This window comes from Tachyglossus aculeatus, chromosome 13, assembly GCF_015852505.1.
Source record: "Tachyglossus aculeatus isolate mTacAcu1 chromosome 13, mTacAcu1.pri, whole genome shotgun sequence".
NCBI lineage: Eukaryota > Metazoa > Chordata > Mammalia > Monotremata > Tachyglossidae > Tachyglossus > Tachyglossus aculeatus.
In genome coordinates, this window is record NC_052078.1 from 2,605,191 (window position 1) to 2,624,994 (window position 19,804).

General features: G+C 53.4%; 1 protein-coding gene across 1 annotated transcript in view; it reads right to left on the minus strand.

The window, feature by feature from the left end:
• SETD2 (SET domain containing 2, histone lysine methyltransferase) overlaps positions 1 to 19,804 on the minus strand; it is a 77,363-nt gene that overhangs the window by 43,402 nt on the left and 14,157 nt on the right. The window contains 8 exon segments of the mRNA XM_038755448.1: positions 261 to 338; positions 2,559 to 2,682; positions 3,596 to 3,724; positions 7,567 to 7,698; positions 10,172 to 12,120; positions 12,212 to 14,072; positions 14,074 to 14,297; positions 17,808 to 17,823. Of these exon segments, the coding sequence (XP_038611376.1) occupies positions 261 to 338; positions 2,559 to 2,682; positions 3,596 to 3,724; positions 7,567 to 7,698; positions 10,172 to 12,120; positions 12,212 to 14,072; positions 14,074 to 14,297; positions 17,808 to 17,823 (4,513 nt within the window).

A 19,804-nucleotide genomic window follows, 5' to 3' on the forward strand; every position in this document is an offset into this window, starting at 1 on the left:
CCAACTTGGACTTCCCGAGCGCTCAGTACACAGTCAGCGCTCAATAAACACGACTGAACTGAACTGACTGAATCTGGCCGCGGAGGGAACCGAAATCCCGCTGAACCGGTCTCGGACGTGGGATCGCCGCGGAGCCTCTGAAAGGACCCTCGTTCCCAAGCGCTTAGTCCAGCGCTCTGCACGCGGTAAGCGCTCAGTAAATACGACCGAATGAAGGACCGAGTGAATGACGGCCCCGTCCGAGGCGGCCGAGCGCTCACCTTCTGGGTCTCGCAGTTGGGCTCGCAGCTGTGGTTCATGAAACGGGAGCAGTTGCCTTTTTGGGTGGCGTCGATGATCTGCAAGAGAAGAGCAGTGAGGCCGCCCCGTCGCATTTCCGGAGCTCTGCCAGTACGGGCACTGTACTAAGCGCCTGGGAGAGGACGATACACCCGCCAACGGAGGCATTCCCTGCCCACAGTGAAACTGCTAAAACGAGTACACCCTTGCTTTTCCAAATAATAATAACGATGGAGCTTAGTAGACTGTTAGCTATTTAGCCTGTGAGCCCACTGTTGGGTAGGGACTGTCTCTATATGTTGCCAATTTGTGCTTCCCAAGCGCTTAGTACAGTGCTCTGCACATAGTAAGCGCTCAATAAATACGATTGATTGATTAGTACAGTGCTCTGCACACAGTAAGCGCTCAATAAATACGATTGGTTGACTGATCCGACAGATAAGAAACTGAGGCCCAGAGAAGTTAATAATAATGATGATGACCTCGGACTCCAAATAATAATAATAATGGCATTTATTAACCACTCACTCCGCCGTATTTACTGAGCGCTTACTGTGCGCAGAGCACTGTACTAAGCGCTTGGGAAATACCATTCGGCAACAAATAGAGACAACCCCTGCCCACCAACAGAGAAGCAGCGCGGCTCAGTGAGAAGAGCCCGGGCTTTGGAGTCAGAGGTCATGGGTTCAAATCCTGGCTCCACCAACTGTCAGCTGTGTGACTTTGGGCAAGTCACTTCACTTCTCTGGGCCTCACATGGAAAATGGGGATTAAGACCGTGAGCCCCCCGTGGGACAACCTGATCACCTTGTAACCTCCACAGCGCTTAGAACAGTGCTCGGCACATAGTAAGCGCTTAATAAATGCCCTCATTATTATTAAGACTGTGAGCCCCCCGTGGGACAGCCTGATCACCTTGTAACCTCCCCAGCGCTTAGAACAGTGCTTGGCACCTAGTAAGCGCTTAATAAATGCCATTATGATTAACCATTCATTCCACCGTATTTACTGAATGCTTACTGTGTGCAGAGCACTGTACTAAGCGCTTGGGAGATACTATTCGGCAACAAATAGAGACAGAAGTTGTTTAATGCCTGATGGTTTTAAAGGTCTCCCCCTCCTAGACTGTGAGCCCGCTGTTGGGTCGGGACCGGCTCTAGATGTTGCCAACTTGGACTTCCCAAGCGCTTAGTCCAGTGCTCTGCACACAAGAAGCGCTCAATAAATACGACAATGAATGAATGAATGAACCCCGGCCCGCAACGGGCTCACAGTGTAGATCGCCGTCCCGTGTGACGCCCCGCATGACCCTCATCCTCCACCCCCCTCCCCGGGCTACATCAGGAAGCGGTGTGGCTCAGTGGGTAGCGCACAGATCGAAAAACAGGCAACCGACGAGCCACATCCTTCTAGCCTGTGAGCCCGCTGTCGGGTAGGGCCCGTCTCTAGATGTTGCCAACTTGTCCTTCCCAAGCGCTTAGTCCAGTGCTCTGCACGCAGTAAGCGCTCGATAAATACGATTGAATGAATGAATGAATTTATTAAGTGCCAACTGTGTGCGGGGCACTATACTAAGCACTTGGGAGATTACATCATAACAATATTTATTACTCTATTTTACTTGTCCATATTTATTCTATTTATTTTATTTTGTTAATACGTTTTGTTTTGTTGTCTGTCTCCCCCTTCTAGACTGTGAGCCCGCTGGTGGGTAGGGGCCGTCTCTAGATGTTGCCGACTTGTCCTTCCCAAGCGCTTAGTCCAGTGCTCTGCACATAGTAAGCGCTTGATAAATACGATTGAATGAATGAATGAATGAATTTATTACGCGCCGTGTGCGGAGCACTATACTAAGCACTTGGGAGATTACATTATAAGAATATTTATTACAGCACTTAGAACAGTGTTTTGCATATAGTAAGCGCTTGACAAATGCCATTATTATTATTATTATTATTATTACACTATTTTACTTGTCCATATTTATTCTATTTATTTTATTTTGTTAATACGCTTTGTTTTGTTGTCTGTCTCCCCCTTCTAGACTGTGAGCCCGCTGTCGGGTAGGGACCGGCTCTAGATGTTGCCGACTTGGACTTCCCAAGCGCTTAGTCCAGTGCTCTGCACACAGTAAGCGCTCAATAAATACGACTGAATGAATGAATGAGTGCTCTGCACACAGTAAGCGCTCAATAAATACGATTGAATGGATGAATGAATGAATCCTTCAGGTTGGGCTGACGGGACGGCGGCGGGGCCCGCCCCGATCGGCCGCTCACCTCGTCGTTTTTCAGGGCCATGAAGTAGTAGTGGATGTTCTTGTTTCGCGCGTACTCCTTGACTCGGGCTTTGAACTCCTTGTGATCCAGCACCTCCCCGCAGTACTCCAGGACGAACGTGTTCCTACGAGAAAAAGCGAGACGGGCCCATCGCCACCTGCCTCGGCCGAGGGACCGTCTCTATGTAGCTACGGTGGCGTCTATTAATAATAATAATGGCATTCATTAAGCGCTTACTATGTGCCAAGCACTGTTCTAAGCGCTGGGGGGGGTTACAAGGTGATCAGGTTGTCCCACGAGGGGCTCCCAGTCTTCATCCCCATTTGACAGAGGAGGGAACTGAGGCACAGAGAAGTGAAGTGAGTTGCCCGAAGTCACACAGCTGACAGTTGGCAGAGCCGGGATTTGAACCCCTAACCTCTGACTCTAAAGCTCGGGCTCTTTCCACCGAGCCCCGCTGCTTCAAAATAAATAATGGCACGTATTAAGCACTTTGCTAGGTGCAAAGCGTGGTTCCAAGCGATTGATTGAGCAATCAATCGTATTTATTGAGCGCTTCCTGTGTGCACAGCACTGGACTAAGCGCTTGGGAAGTCCAAGTTGGCAACGTCTAGAGCCGGTCCCGACCCGACAGCGGGCTCACGGTCTAGAAGGGCGAGACAGAGAACAAAAATTGAGCGCTTACTATGTGCCAAGCACGGTTCTAAGCGCTGCGGGGTGATCAGGTTGTCCCACGTGGGGCTCACACTCTAAATCCCCATTTCCCGGGTGAGGGAACTGAGGCCCAGAGAAGTGAAGCAACTAGCCCGACGTCACCCAGCTGACAAGCGGCGGAGCCGGGATTTGAACCCATGACCTCGGACTCCAAAGCCCCGGCTCTAGACTTCTAGGCTGTGAGCCTGTCGTTGGGTAGGGACCGTCTCTTTCTGTTGCCGACTTGGACTTCCCAAGCGTCTAGTCCAGTGCCCCGCACAGAGTAGGCGCTCAATAAATGGGGAGACCCCCTCACTCCCTGAGAGACAGCCCCGGTGGCTTACGACGGGAGGTCTTTGGCCGCCCGGAGTCCCCATCCCTTCTTTTCCGTCAGGATCACTTCCACGTCCGCATGTTGTTTCCTCTGGAACCTCCTGTTGGAACAGTTGTCTCCGTTCGGGCACCGGGAAGAGCTGGAATGACAAAGGAAAACCGGATGAAGGTCGAGAGCGCCCGGGGCCTGGGAGCTGGAAAGTCCTGGGTTCTAATCCCGGATCCGCCACTTGTCTGCTGTGCGACCCTGGGCCAGTCACTTCACTTCCCTGTGCCTCGGTGACCTCATCTTTAGGATGGAGATTATAACTACGGCCGTCTCTATATGTTACCAACTTGGACTTCCCAAGCGCTTACTACAGTGCTCTGCAATCAATCGTATTTATTGAGCGCTTACTGTGTGCAGAGCACTGGACTAAGCGCTTGGGAAGTACAAGCTGGCAACATATAGAGACGGTCCCTACCCAACAGTGGGCTCACAGTCTAGAAGGGGGAGACAGTCTAGAAGTGGGAGACAATCAATCGTATTTATTGAGCGCTTACTGTGTGCAGAGCACTGTACTAAGCGCTTGGGAAGTCCAAGTTGGCAACATATAGAGACGGTCCCTACCCAACAGTGGGCTCACGGTCTAGAAGGGGGAGACAGTCTAGAAGGGGGAGACAATCAATCAATCAATCATATTTATTGAGCGCTTACTGTGTGCAGAGCACTGTACTAAGCGCTTGGGAAGTCCAAGTTGGCAACATATAGAGACGGTCCCTACCCAACAGTGGGCTCACAGTCTAGTCTCTGCACACAGTAAGCGCTCAATAAATACGATTGAATGAATGAACTATGAACCCCATGTGGGACAGGGACTGTGTCCAGTCCGATTTGCTTGTATCCACCCCAGCGCTTAGTACATACAGTGGCTATCATATTATAATAATAATGCTAGTATTTGTTAAGCGCTATGTGCCAAGCATGCTGGGGGCGATGCAAGGTGATCAGGTTGTCCCACGTGGGGCTCACGGTCTTCAGCCCCATTTTACAGATGTGGAAACTGAGGCACAGGGAAGTGACTAGACTTCTAGACCGTGAGCCTGTTGTTGGGTAGGGATCATCAATATATAGCCAACTTGTACTTCCCAAGCGCTTAGTCCAGTGCTCTGCATACAGTAAGCGCTCAATAAGTACAATTGAATGAATGAATGAATGAAGTGACTTGCCCAAGGTCACACAGCTGACAAGTAAGCTTACTACCACGATTATTATTATTATTATTATTACTATGAGAAGCAGCGTGTGGCTCAGTGGAAAAGAGCCCGGGCTTTGGAGTCAGAGGCCATGGGTTCAAATCCCAACTCCACCACTTGTCAGTTGGGTGACTTTGGGCAAGTCACTTCACTTCTCTGGGCCTCAGTTCCCTCATCTGCAAAATGGGGATGAAGACTGGGAGCCCCCCGTGGGACAACCTGATCACCTTGTAACCTCCCCAGAGCTTAAAACAGTGCTTTGCACATAGTAAGCTCTTATTAAATGCAATCATTATTATTATTATTATTATAATGTGGGACAGGGTCTACGTCCAACCCAATTAACTTGTGCTTAGAACAGTGCTTAGCACATAGTAAGTGCTTAATAAATACCATTATTATTATTATTATTATTATTATTATTATTACATGGGACAGGGTCTGCATCCAACCCAATTAACTTGTGCTTAGAACAGTGCTTCGTACATAGTAAGCACTTAATAAATGCCACTATTATTATTATTATTATTATTATTATTATGTGGGACAGGGTCTGCGTCCAACCCGATTAACATGCTTAGAACAGTGCTTCGCACATAGTAAGCGCTTAATAAATGCCATCATTATTATTATTATTATTAGGGACAGGGTCTGCGTCCAACCTGATTAATGTGATTAGAACAGTGCTTTGCACATAATAAAGCACTTAATAAATGCCATCATTATTAGTATTATTATTACTACTACTATGTGGGACAGGGTCTGCGTCCAACCCGACTAGCATGCTTAGAACAGTGCTTCGCACATAGTAAGCACTTAATATATGCCATCATTATTATTATTATGTGGGACAGGGTCTGCGTCCAACCCGATTAATGTGCTTAGAACAGTGCTTCGCACATAGTAAGCACTTGATAAATGCCATTATTATTATTATTATGTGGGACAGGGTCTGCGTCCAACCCGATTGTGCTTAGAACAGTGCTTCGCACATAGTAAGCGCTTAATAAATGCCATCGTTATTATTATTATTATTATGTGGGACAGGGTCTGCGTCCAACCCGACTGTGCTTAGAACAGTGCTTCGCACATAGTAAGCGCTTAATAAATGCCATCGTTATTATTATTATTATTCTTATGTGGGACAGGGTCTGCATCCAACCCAATTGTGCTTGGAACAGTGCTTTGCACACAGTAAGCGCTTAATAAATGCCATCATTATTATTACTGTTATTGTTATGTGGGACAGGGTCTGCGTCCAACCCGATTAACTTGTGCTTAGAACAGTGCTTTGCACATAGTAAGTGCTTAATAAATGCCATTATTATCATTATTATTATGTGGGGACAGGGTCTGCGTCCAACCCGATTAATGTGCTTAGAACAGTGCTTCGCACATAGTAAGTGCTTAATAAATGCCATCATTATTATTATTGTTATCATTATGTGGGACAGGGTCTGCATCCAACCCGACTGCGCTTAGCACAGTGCTTCACACAAAGCAAGCGCTTAATAAATGCCATCATTATTATTATTATTATTATTACTATTATTACGTGGGACAGGGTCTGCGTCCAACCCAATTGACTTGTGCTTAGAACAGTGCTTTGCACATAGTAAGCACATAATAAATGCCATCATTATTATTATTGTTATTGTTATGTGGGACAGGGTCTTTGTCCAACCCGATTGTGCTTAGAACACTGCTTTGCACATAGTGAGTGCTTAATAAATGCCATCATCATTATTATTATTATTATTATTATTGTTATGTGGGACAGGGTCTTTGTCCAACCCAACTGTGCTTAGAACAGTGCTTCACACATAGTAAGCGCTTAATAAACGCCATCATTATTATTATTATTATGTGGGACAGGGTCTGCGTCCAACCCGATTAACGTGCTTAGAACAGTGCTTCGCACATAGTAAACGCTTAATAAATGCCTTCATTACTATTATTATTATTATTATATTACATGGGACGGTCTGCGTCCAACCCGATGAACGTGCTTAGAACAGTGCTTTGCACATAGTAAGCACTTAATAAATGCCATCATTATTATTACGTCCAACCCGCTTAACTTGTGCTTAGAACAGTGCTTCGCACATAGTAAGTGCTTAATAAATGCCATCACTATTATTATCATTATTACTGTTATGTGGGACAGGGTCTTTGTCCAACCCGATTGTGCTTAGAACAGTGCTTCACACATAGTAAGCGCTTAATAAATGCCATCATTGTTATTATTATTATGTGGGACAGGGTCAGCGTCCAACGCGATTAACGTGCTTAGAACAGTGCTTCGCACATAGTAAGCACTTAATAAATGCCTTCATTATTATCATTATTATATTACATGGGACAGGGTCTGCGTCCAACCCGATGAACGTGCTTAGAACAGTCCTTCGCACACAGTAAGCGCTTAATAAATGCCACCATTATTATTACGTCCAACCCGCTTAACTTGTGGTTAGAACAGTGCTTCGCACATAGTAAGCGCCTAATAAATGCCATCATCACCATTATTATTAATAAGCGTCCAACCCGCTTCACTTGTGCTCCCGACACACAGTAATCAATCAAGCAATCGCACTGATTGATCAATACGCAATCAACCGGAAGCGCTTACTACATACTACAGTTATATTAGCTACCGCAATCATCACATACATAACCGGTGACTTTTCGGGACTTATTCTTATTTTTTTTTTCCAACCCGAGCGCTGTCCAGGGGCGCGGCGCTTACCATTCGATCATGAGGAGGCGGTTGAGGCAGTCTTCCCCGCACGCGACGTCTCCTTGGGCGCGCTCCTCTTTGGAGAGGGGGGTACACTCGCACTGCATCCGCTTGATATCCCGGTGGGATTTGTTCTTCTTTCTGGGGAGAATCAATCCATCAGCCGGATTTATTGAGCGCTTACTGTGTGCAGAGCACTGTACTAAGCGCTTCACAGAAAAAGAGCGGACAGTGGGGTCAGCGGGAGGGTCCGGCTGTTTAGTCCAGTGCTCAGCACACAGTGAAAATACGCTCCTCCTCCCCATCCCCTCTGCCCTACCTTATTCATTCATTCAATAGTATTTATTGAGCGCTTACTGTGCGCCGGGCACTGTAGTATGCGCTTGGGAAGTACAAGTTGGCAACATTCATTCAATCGTATTTATTGAGCGCTTACTGCGTGCAGAGCACTGTAGTAAGAGCTTGGGAAGTCCAAGTTGGCAACATTCATTCAGTCGTATTTATTGAGCGCTTACTGTGTGCAGGGCACTGTAGTAAGAGCTTGGGAAGTCCAAGTTGGCAACATTCATTCAATCGTATTTATTGAGCGCTTACTGCGTGCACAGCACTGGACTAAGCGCTTGGGAAGCCCAAGTTGGCAACATCTAGAGCCGGTCCCGACCCAACGGCGGGCTCACAGGCTAGAAGCGGGAGACGGACGACAAAATAAAACATATTAACAAAATCAAATAAATATGTGCAAATAAACAACATCTAGAGACGGTCCCTACCCAACGGCGGGCTCACAGGCTAGAAGGGGGAGACGGACGACAAAATAAAACATATTGACAAAATAAAAGAAATAGAATAAATATCTACAAATATAGAGACGGTCCCTACCCAACGGCGGGCTCACAGTCTAGAAGGGGGAGACAGACAACAAAACAAAACATACTAACAAAATAAAAGAAATAGAATAAATACGTACAAATAAAATAAATAAACAACATATAGAGACGGTCCCTACCCCACAGCGGGCTCACAGTCTAGAAGGGGGAGACGGACGACAAAACAAAACATATTAACAAAATAAAATAGAATAAATATGTACAAGTAAAATAGAGTAGTAAATACGTACAAACATATATACATATTCATTCATTCAATCATATTCATTGAGCGCTTACTGTGTGCAGAGCACTGTACTAAGCGCTTGCGAAGTACAAGAAGGCAACATCTAGAGCCGGTCCCTACCCAACAGCAGGCTCACAGTCTAGAAGGGGGAGACAGCCAACAAAACAATACACATTAACAAAATAAAATAAATATTATAAAGATTCTAGAATATACATATTTATGTAAATATAAAATAAATATAAATATAGAATGTAAATATTCTAGAATAAATAGAATAAGTAAAATAAATAGAGTAATAAATACGTGCAAACATATATACATATATGCAGGTACATATATATATAATATGTATATATATATATACACATACAGGTCCCCACGTCCCCTCCTTCCCGGACCTCCTTCCCCTCCCCACAGCACCTGTATATAGATTTATTACTCTATTTATTTTACTTGTCCGTATTTACTATTCTATTTATTTTGTTAATGATGTGCATCTAGCTTTACTTCTATTTATTCTGACGACTTGACACCCGTCCACATGTTTTGTTTTGTTGTCCGTCTCCCCCTTCTAGACCGCAAGACTGTTGCTGGGTAAGGACCGTCTCTAGATGTTGCCGACTTGGACTTCCCAAGCGCTTAGTACAGTGTTCTGCACACAGTAAGCGTTCAATAAATACAACTGAATGAGTGAATGAACAATGAACGAATGAACTGGGGGCTGAGAAAGGGGGGAGATCCCAGGCTCGAACTAAAAGAGCCCGCCTTCAAGACTGTGAGCCCGCTGTTGGGTAGGGACCGTCTCTATATGTTGCCGACCTGTACTTCCCAAGCGCTTAGTACAGAGCTCTGCACACAATAAGCGCTCAATAAGTACGACTGAATGAATGAATAAACAACGAACGAATGAACTGGGGGCTGAGAAAGAGGGGGAGATCACAGGCTCGAACTAAAAGAGCCCGCCTTCAAGACTGTGAGCCCGCTGTTGGGTAGGGACCGTCTCTATATGTTGCCGACCTGCACTTCCCAAGCGCTTAGTACAGTGCTCTGCACACAGTAAGTGCTCAATAAGTACGACAATGAATGAACAACGAACGAATGAACTGGGGGCTGAGAAAGGAGGGAGATCACAGGCTCGAACTAAAAGAGCCCGCCTTCAAGACTGAGCCCGCTGTTGGGTAGGGACTGTCTCTATATGTTGCCAACCTGTACATCCCAAGCGCTTAGTACAGTGCTCCGCACACAGTAAGCGCTCAATAAATACGATTCAATGAATGAATGAATGAAAAGGGGTGAACGGGAGACTGTCGGCCGGATTTCTCTCTGAGGGTCACCCGTGTGGTTGCCCGGGGGCTACTCGGAGGACGGACGTCACCGGCCACGTATTCCCGGTCGGGAGGGGAGGTCTCCGGAGGCCCACCCGGCCCGTTCCCGGGCAAATTATTCCGGAAGGGAAAGGCGAGGAGGCCCGGGGAGGGGAGGGAGGGCCGCCACCCACCTCTCGGTGAGGTACACGTTCTCCTCGATGAGGTCGAAGTAGCAGGGCATGGTCCCCTGCTTGGCACACTCTTTCCACCTCTGGGGATCGCGGAAGTCGTCCATGACGCAGAGGGGGGCCACCGGCCTCCCGGCCTCCGTCCTCGCCCGCTTCCTCTCGCGCCCCTCATCGCCGTCGCTCTCCGAGTCGCTCTCCGGCTCCGGCCGCCTCTTCTTGGGGGGTCCCCGCTCCTTGGCGTCGGGCCGGTCGGGGCCCTTGGGGGAGTCCTTCTTCTCGCCCCCGGCCGGGGGCTCCTTGCTGGAGTTGCTGCTGATCTCCGGGGCCTGCACGGACCCCCGCTCCTCCTTCGGCGGCGGGGCGGGACACTTCCCCGGCGGGCCGGGGAACCGGGGCCCGTGGGCGGCCCCCCAGGGCTCCTCCCCGGCCCCGTCCTCGTCGTGGTCGCCCGTCAGCGAGTCGGGCACCTGCCCGTGGGGACGCTCGGGCCCCGCCCCGCCCGCGGGGGGCCGGCCCGCCAGCCTGGGGTCCCAGTAGCCGTTGCCGGGCCAGTAGGCCGGGGCGCCGCAGTAGGGGTCGGCGGCCGGCCGGTAGCCGTAGCCGGGGTAGAGGCCGAAGCTGCTGTCGGGCTGCTGGTAGGTGGAGCTGGGCTTCTCCGTCTGGGAGAAATCCCGGCCCGGGCGAGCGACGTCCTCGGCCGCGGGGGAGCCGCCCGCTCCGGCGGAGTCCCCCCGGGCGGAGGGAGGGTCGCCCGGCTCGGGACCGTCGGGTCCGTCGGCCGGGCCGGGCGCGGGCCGCGGCTCGGCGCCCGCCGGGTCCGGCCGGGCGGCTTCGGGCCGGGCCCTCGGGGGGTCGGAGGTGGCGTCCGCCTGACTCGTGCTGTCCACGCCGTCGCTCTGGGGCTGCGGCGCCTCGGGCGGGCGCTCGGCCCACGACGCTTCCGGGCCCTTCTCCGGGCATCTGGCGGCGGCCCCCGTCTTCTCGTCGTGGCCGGGCCGGGCGGGCTCGCCTCTCCCGTCCTCCCAGGGGTCGGGCCGGCGGCGGTGATCCGGGCCGCCCCGCGCGGGGCAGGGGCCGCCCCCCTCCGCCGTGGGCAGGGTGGAGTTCTTGGGCACGACCACCACGGACTGCAGGCGGTTCCTCGGCACGCCGCTGTCGTCCGAGTCGGAGGCGTCGGAGTCGCTCTCGTCCTCGCTGGCGCTGTCGGCGGAGTCGGAGGAGTAGCCCCCGCGGGCGGGGGTGGCCGAACCCGGGGCGGGGCCGCTGCTGTCGCAGGTCTCGGCCGACCGGACTCCCGGGCCGCCCTCGCGGGCCGGGGGGCCGCCCTCCGGATCCCCGGGCCCGCGGGGGTCTCCCCGCACCTCTCCGGCATCGGGGACCCCCGGGGGCTGGAGGGACGGGGACGACTCGGGGGGCCGCGCTTCAGCGGGGAGCTCCGCCGTCTCCGGAGGGAGTCCGCCCTGGCCGGACCCGGCGGCTTTTTCCGGGGCCGGGTCCGCCCGCTCGGGCCCACCCCGGGGCGACGCGCCCTCACCGGGGCTCCGCGGGCTCCCGCCCGCGTCGGGTGGAGAGTGGACCTCCGCGGGCTGGGGGGCCGGGTCGGGATCCCCCTCGATTCCGGGAGTCAAGTCCGGCTTAAAAGAGGCGGAGGACGAGGAGGAGGAAGACGAGGAAGAAGGAGCGATGCCCGAGGTGCCCACGGACGAATGCGGGACGAAAAAGGGACCGGCCGAAACGGAGTCGATCCGGCCCTCGGGCGGCTCGTCTTGGTCTCGGGGGGGAGGCATCGCCCGCGGGCTCTGCGCATCCCAGAAGGGTGCCCGCGGGTCCGAGGGGGCGTCCGCCGGGCCCCCGGGGGACCATCCCCGAGCGGCGGGCTCGGCCGAGACGGCGGACTCGGAGAGGCACGGGGCAGGGCTGTCGTCGCCCGAAGAGCGGCCGGCGGCCGGCCCCTGAGTCCGGCCGTGGGGAAGCCAAGCATCGGTGGCCTCCCCGGCGCCCGGGGAAGACGCAGGCTCATCGGGCCGGGGGGGCTGCCGCGACCACCGCCGCCTCTCCGGACGGGCCGTCCGGCTCCCCGGGCCGCCCGGGGGGATCGTCCCAGTCCCCCTCTCCGGGCGGACTGACATCCTGGAAGCCGTTGGCCGCTCCCGCCTTGCGGCCTTCCGTGGGAGGGGGCCGCTCCGCACGGGCCGCGCCGTCGTCCGATGACGGGAGGGGATCGTCGGCCCGAGGGGGACGGGAGGCCGCGGTCGGCTCGGCGCCCTCCCCGGGGGAGCCGTTGACGCTCGGCTCGGGCGGGCGGCAGACCCGGGACGGCTCGGACTTTCCCGGGAACGGGACGGCCGCCTCCTTGCCGCCCAGGCAGCCGGGCCGGGGAGGGGAGCCCTCGGGCCTCCTTGGAGCGGGCGCCTCGGGAGGCGGCCCAGGGGCGGCCGCTTCCCGCTGGGAGACTCTCGCCCCTGCCCTGGCCTCGCCGCCCCTGGGGCCCGCGGCCGGCGGTCCCGGGGGTCGGGGCTGCTGCTTGGGCTCCTCCCCGGCCTCCGGCCCCCGGAAGGGGCTCCTGGGCCGCTCGGCCTTCTGGGCCGCCCTGGGCTGGGCGGTCCGGGAGCGGGAGGCGCCGCCGTCGTGTCGCGGGTGGGAGGTCCCCCTCCGGCCGGCCGGCTCGTTGGCCGGGGAGCCGCCCCGCTTGGGGGCCTCGCCCTCCGGGGGCCGCTTGGCCTCCCGCTCCCCTTTCGGGGCGTGCTTGCGGCCCCTCTCGGGGTCCGGGTGAGCGGGGTCCCCCCGGCCGTCCCGGTCCGCCTTGGGGCGGGCCGACCTGGAGTCCCGGTAGGAGGAGGAGGAGGAAGAGGAGTGGGCGGGCGCTGCCCGCCGCCCGTCCCCGGAGCGGGAGCGGGCCCTCTTGTACTCGTCCTCCGAGTCGGAGCTGTCGCGCGGCCGGGCCTCGGCGTAGGAGCGGGAGTGGCGCGTCCGGTCCCGGTAGGGCGAGCCGCCCCGGTGGTAGCGGCGGTCCGGGTCGTAGTAGTGCGAGCGCTCCGGGCGCGAGTGGGAGGAGGAGCCCGGCCGGGGGCCCCGGTCCGAGCGGGAGCGGGAGCGGGAGCGGCTGCGCCGCCGCTCCGCCCGCGGGCGCGAGGACGGGTACCTCGAGTCCCGCTCCCCCTTGGAGTGGCCCGCGTGTCTGTCGTCCCGCTCGGCCTTGGCGTGCGAGGAGCGGGGCGGCTCGTCGCCCTTCCAGCCGGCCGAGCCCCTCCTGGGGTCCCGCTCCTTCTCCGGGCCGGCGCCGCTCTTGGGCTCGTGGGCCCGCTGGCCCGAGGGGGGCCGCGCCGGGTCCTCGTCGGACTCGGAGCCGCGGGCCGGGCCTTCCGACTGCGAGGCCTTCCTCTTGGGGCCGGCCCTCCTCGGGCCCGGGGGGGCCTCTTCCTCCTTCCCGGGCCGGCCGTCCTCCCGGGGCGGGGAGCCCGCGGGCCGCTCGGCCGGGGGCCGGCGGGCGCGCTCCTCGGGGCCGCGGGCCGCCGCCTCGGGCCTCGGAGCCGCCTCCGGGGGCTCGGCCGCCGGCGGGCGCGCCGGCTCTCTGGGGGGCCGGCCCTCCCCCGGCGGGGGCGGCGCGGCCGCGGGGGACGCCGCCGGGGTCGCCGGCCGCGCCGGGGGCGACGGGGTCCTGGGCGGCGGCGGCGGCGGCGGCGGAGGGGGCGAGGGCGGCGGGGACTCGGCCGGGGCCCCTTCCGCCGTCCGGCCCGGCGACAGCGCCCCGGGGTTGCCCGGGCCCGGCCTGGCGGTCACGTGCAGCAGGTGTTTCTTAAAATGGATCCTGCCCAGCTCCGCCTTGGGCTTGGGCGGCGAGGCCTCCTCGGCCGGGGCGGCCAGCGGCGGCGGCGGCTCCCCGGGGTCCGCCGGGGGCCGGGGGGGGCGGGTCCGGCCCGTCGCTCGGCTTCTCGTTGCCCAGGGCGGCCAGGAACCGGTTCTGCAGCGTCTTCTTGGTCAGGCTGAAGCTAAAGGACACCTTCTGGCGGCCCTGCTCCTCCAGGTTCACCTTGGTCTTGGTGCCTTTGGGCAGGAAGCGGCTCGACGCCACCCCCTTGAACACCGGGCCCTTGACGAACCCCGCTTTCTGGGCGCCGTCCGGCCTGCCCTGAAACGACAGGAACCGGGAGCCGTCATTCAATCAATCAATCAATCGTATTTATTGAGCGCTTACTATGTGCAGAGCACTGTACTAAGCGCTTGGGAAGTACAAATTGGCATCACATAGAGACAGTCCCTACCCAACAGTGGGCTCACAGTCTAAAAGGGGGAGACGGAGAACAGAACCAAACATACCAACAAAATAAAATAAGTAGGATAGAAATGTACAAGTAAAATAAATAAATAGAGTAATAAATATGTACAACCATATATACATATAGACAGGTGCTGTGGGGGAAGGGAAGGAGGTAAGACGGGGGGATGGAGAGGGGGACGAGGGGGAGAGGAAAGAAGGGGCTCAGTGTGGGAAGGCCTCCTGGAGGAGGTGAGCTCTCAGCAGGGCCTTGAAGGGAGGAAGAGAGCTAGCTTGGCGGATGGGCAGAGGGATTGGGGGCATTCCGGGCCCGGGGGAGGACGTGGGCCGGGGGTCGATGGCGGGACAGGCGAGAGCGAGGTACGGGGAGGAGATTAGTGGTGGAGGAGCGGAGGGTGCGGGCTAGGCAGTAGAAGGAGAGAAGGGAGGTGAGGTAAGAGGGGTCATTCGTTCATTCGTTCGCTTCGAACGGCGCTTGGCACACGGGAAGTGCTTCAGTCACCTCATCTGTAAAATGGGGATTGAGACTGGAAGCCCCGCGTGGGACAACCTAATCACCTTGAATCCCCCCCCGCCCAGCGCTTAGAACAGTGCTTTGCACATAGCATATATATACATATCCATTCTATTTATTTTATTTTGTTAGTATGTTTCTCTGTCTCCCGCTTTTAGACTGTGAGCCCAATGTTGGGTAGGGACTGTCTCTATATGTTGCCAATTCGTACTTCCCAAGCGCTTAGTACAGTGCTCTGCACACAGTAAGCGCTCAATACGATTGATGATGATGATGATGCTTCATACAGCCAAGCGCTTAGTACAGTGCTCTGCACATAGTAAGCGCTCAATAAATACGATTGATGATGATGCTTCATACAGTCAAGCGCTTAGTACAGTGCTCTGCACACAGTAAGCGCGCAATAAATAATACGATTGATTGATAAATGCCCTCATTATTATTAAGACTGTGAGCCCCCCACCGTGGGACAGCCTGATCACCTTGTAACCTCCCAAGCGCTTGGAACAGTGCTGGGCACATAGTAAGCGCTTCATAAAGGCCAAAATTATTATTATTAAGACCGTGAGCCCCCCCGTGGGACAACCTCCTCACCTTGTAACCTCCCAAGCGCTTAGAACAGTGCTGGGCACATAGTAAGCGCTTCATAAAGGCCCAAATTATTATTATTAAGACCGTGAGCCCCCCCGTGGGACAACCTCATCACCTTGTAACCTCCCCAGTGCTTGGAACGGTGCTGGGCACATAGTAAGCGCTTCATAAAGGCCATCATTATTATTATTAAGACTGTGACCCCCCCCCATGGGACAGCCTGATCACCTTGTAACCTCCCCAGCGCTTGGAACGGTGCTTGGCACATAGTAAGCGCTTCATAAATGCCATCATTATTATTAAAACCGTGAACCGCCCTGCGGGACAGCCTGATCACCTTGTAACCTCCCCAGCGCTTAGAACGGTGCTTGGCACATATTTATTCATTCATTCAATCAATCGTATTTATTGAGCGCTTCCTGGGTGCAGAGCACTGGACTAAGCGCTTGGGAAGAACAAGCCGGCAACATCTACAGACGGTCCCTACCAAACAGCAGGCTCACAGTCTAGACGGACAACAAGACAAAACATATTAACAAAATAAAATAAATTGAATAGTAAATATGTACAAGTAACATGAGAAGCACTGAGAAGCGGCGTGGCTCGGCGGAAAGGGCCTGGGCTTTGGAGTCAGAGGTCACGGGTTCGAATCTCGGGGCCTCAGTTGCCTCATCTGTAAAATGGGGATTAAGACAGTGACCCCACCGTGGGACAACCTGATCACCCTGTAACCTCTGCAGCACTTAGAACAGTGCTTTGCACATAGTAAGCGCTTAATAAAAATGCCATTATTATTATTATTATGATGTCTGCTGGGTGACTCTGGGCAAGTCACTTCACTTCTCCGGGCCTCAGCTGCCTCATCTGTAAAATGGGGATGAAGACTGTGAGCCCCACGTGGGACAACCTGATCACCTTGTAATCTCCACAGCGCTTACAACAGTGCTTTGCACATAGTAAGCGCTTAATAAAAATGCCATTATCATTATTATTATGTCTGCTGGGCGACCTTGGGCAAGTCACTTCACTTCTCTGGGAATCAGTTGCCTCATCTGTAAAATGGGGATTAAGACAGTGACCCCACCGTGGGACAACCTGATCACCTTGTAACCTCCACAGCGCTTACAACAGTGCTTTGCACATAGTAAGCGCTTCATAAAAATGCCATTATTATTATTATTATGTCTGCTGGGTGACCTTGACCAAGTCACTTCACTTCTCTGGGCCTCAGCTGCCTCATCTGTAAAATGGGGATGAAGATTGTGAGCCTCATGTGGGACAACCTGATCACCTTGTAACCTCCACAGCGCTTAGAACAGTGCTTTGCACGTAGTAAGCGCTTAATAAAAATGCCATTATCATTATTATTATGTCTGCTGGGCGACCTTGACCAAGTCACTTCACTTCTCTGGGCCTCAGTTGCCTCATCTGTAAAAAGGGGATGAAGACTGTGAGCCCCACGTGGGACAACCTGATCACCTTGTACCCCCCCAGAACATAGTAAGCGCTTAACAAACGCCATCATCATTATTATTATTATTATAGAAACCGCGACAGCGATAACGGAAGACCCGCTGGCGAGGTGACGGATTCCGGCAGAGGATAGGACGTTCTGGAGAAAATATATCCGGAGAGTCGCCGCGGATCGGAAAAGACTCGACGGCACTCGATCGAAAGATTAAAAAGCCGGGCGCTGTAGTAGCCCGTGGGCTAGAGCCAAGCTAATCGGGTCCGATGGGCTAGCAGACGGGAATCCCGAGAGCGTCCTCGCTAGTAAGAGCCGCCCGTTCTGTTTTCATTCATTCAATCGTATTTATTCATTCATTCATTCCACCGTATTCACTCATTCAGCTGTATTTATTCATTCAATCGTATTTATTGAGCGCTTACTGTGTGCAGAGCACTGGACTAAGCGCTTCTTTCGAAAAGACCCTGCAATTTTGCAGGCTGCCGTTCCCGCCACAGCGGTCGGCTTCCCCTCGATCCAGGTCTCTACTCTCCGTGTCGGTCCGCTCGGAGCGGCGGGTTGTTACTAAATAATCATTTATGGGATTTGTTAAGGGTTGTTAATAAATCATCATCATCGATCGTATTTATTGAGTGCTTACTGTGTGCAGAGCACTGTACTAAGCGCTTGGGAAGTACAAATTGGCAACATATAGAGACAGTCCCTGCCCAACAGTGGGCTCGCTTATGGGATTTGTTAAGCGCTTACTAGGTGCCAGGCACTGTACTAAGCACCGGACGTTCCGACTCACCTCGTTTTCTTCTTCTCTATTGCAATCCGGCCGAGAGAACATGCAAGAGAAAGCAGAAAGGGAAAAAGGGAGCGATAAATAAATGAACACAGACGGATGACCGGGTAAGCAATTCCGAGACCGAGAAGCAGCGTGGCTCGGTGGAAACAGCCCGGGCTTTGGAGTCCGAGGTCGTGGGTTCAAATCCCGGCCCCGCCAATCGTCAGCTGGGTGACTCTGGGCAAGTCACTTCACTTCTCCGGGCTCAGTGACCTCATCTGTAAAATGGGGGTTAAGACTGTGAGCCCCCAACGTGGGACAACCTGACCACCTTGTAACCTCCCCAGCGCTTAGAACAGTGCTTTGCACATAGTAAGCGCTTAATAAATACCATCATTATTATTATTATCATTCTCCGGGCCTCAGTGACCTCATCTGTAAAATGGGGGTTAAGACTGTGAGCCCCCAACGTGGGACAACCTGACCACCTTGTAACCTCCCCGGCGCTTAGAACAGTGCTTTGCACATAGTAAGCGCTTAATAAATACCATTATTATTATTATCATTCTCCGGGCCTCAGTGACCTCATCTGTAAAATGGGGGTTAAGACTGTGAGTCCCCAATGTGGGACAACCTGATCACCTTGTAACCTCCCCAGCGCTTAGAACAGTGCTTTGCACATAGCAAGCACTTAATAAATACCATCATTATTATTATTATTATTCTCTGGGCCTCAGTGACCTCAGCTGTAAAATGGGGACCAAGACTGTGAGCCCCACGTGGGACAGGGACTGTGTCCGACCCCATTTGCTTGTACCCACCCCGGCACTTAGTACATTCATTCATTCCTTCATTCAATCGTATTTATTGAGCGCTTACTGTGTGCTCTTAGAGCACTGTACTAAGCGCTTGGGAAGTCCAAGTTGGCAACATATAGAAACGGTCCCTACCCGACAGTGGGCTCACAGTCTAGAAGGGGGAAACAGACAACAAAACATATTAACAAAATAAAATAAATAGAATAAATATGCACAAATAAAATAAATTTACAGTACAGTGCCTGGCACATAGTAAACAGCTAACAAATACCACCATTATTATTAATTATTTGTCACATCCCTCACAGAAATCACCACTGAGCAGCCACCTTTTTTTTATATGATAATAATAATAATGATGGTATTTGTTAAGCGCTTAATATGTGCCAGGGCACTTTTCTAAGCGCTGGGGGGGATACAAGGTGATCAGGTTGTCCCAGTCTTAATCCCCATTAGATGGATGAGGTAACTGAGGCCCAGAGAAGTGAAGTGACTGGCCCAAGGGCGCACAGCAGACAAGCGGCGGAGCCGGGATTAGAACCCACGACCTCTGGCTCCCAAGCTCGCTGCTGCGCTTAGAACAGTGCTTTGCACATAGTAAGCGCTTAACAAATACCATCATTATTATTATTCTCCCCGACCTCTGACTCCCAAGCTCGTTGCTGCGCTTAGAACAGTGCTTTGCACATAGTAAGCGCTTAACAAATACCATCATTATTATTATTCTCCTATGATCTTTTTTAAGCCCGTTCTATGCGCCAGGCACTGTACTGAGCGCCAAGGGAGACACACGTTCATCAGGTGGGACACAGTCCACGTCCCCCAAGGGGCTCCCAGACTTCACCTCCATTTTACAGGTGAGGGCACTGAGGCTCAGAGATTCATTCATTCAATTGCATTTATTGAGCGCTTCCTGTGTGCAGAGCACTGTACTAAGCGCTTGGGAAGTCAGGTTGGAAACATCTATGTATATATGTTTGTACAGATTTATTACTCTATTTATTTATTTTACTTGTACATATCTATTCTATTTATTTTATTTTGTTAGTATGTTTGGTTTTGTTCTCCGTCTCCCCCTTTTAGACTGTGAGCCCACTGTTGGGTAGGGACTGTCTCTAGATGTTGCCAACTTGTACTTTCCAAGCGCTTAGTACAGTGCTCTGCACACAGTAAGCGCTCAATAAATACGATTGATGATGA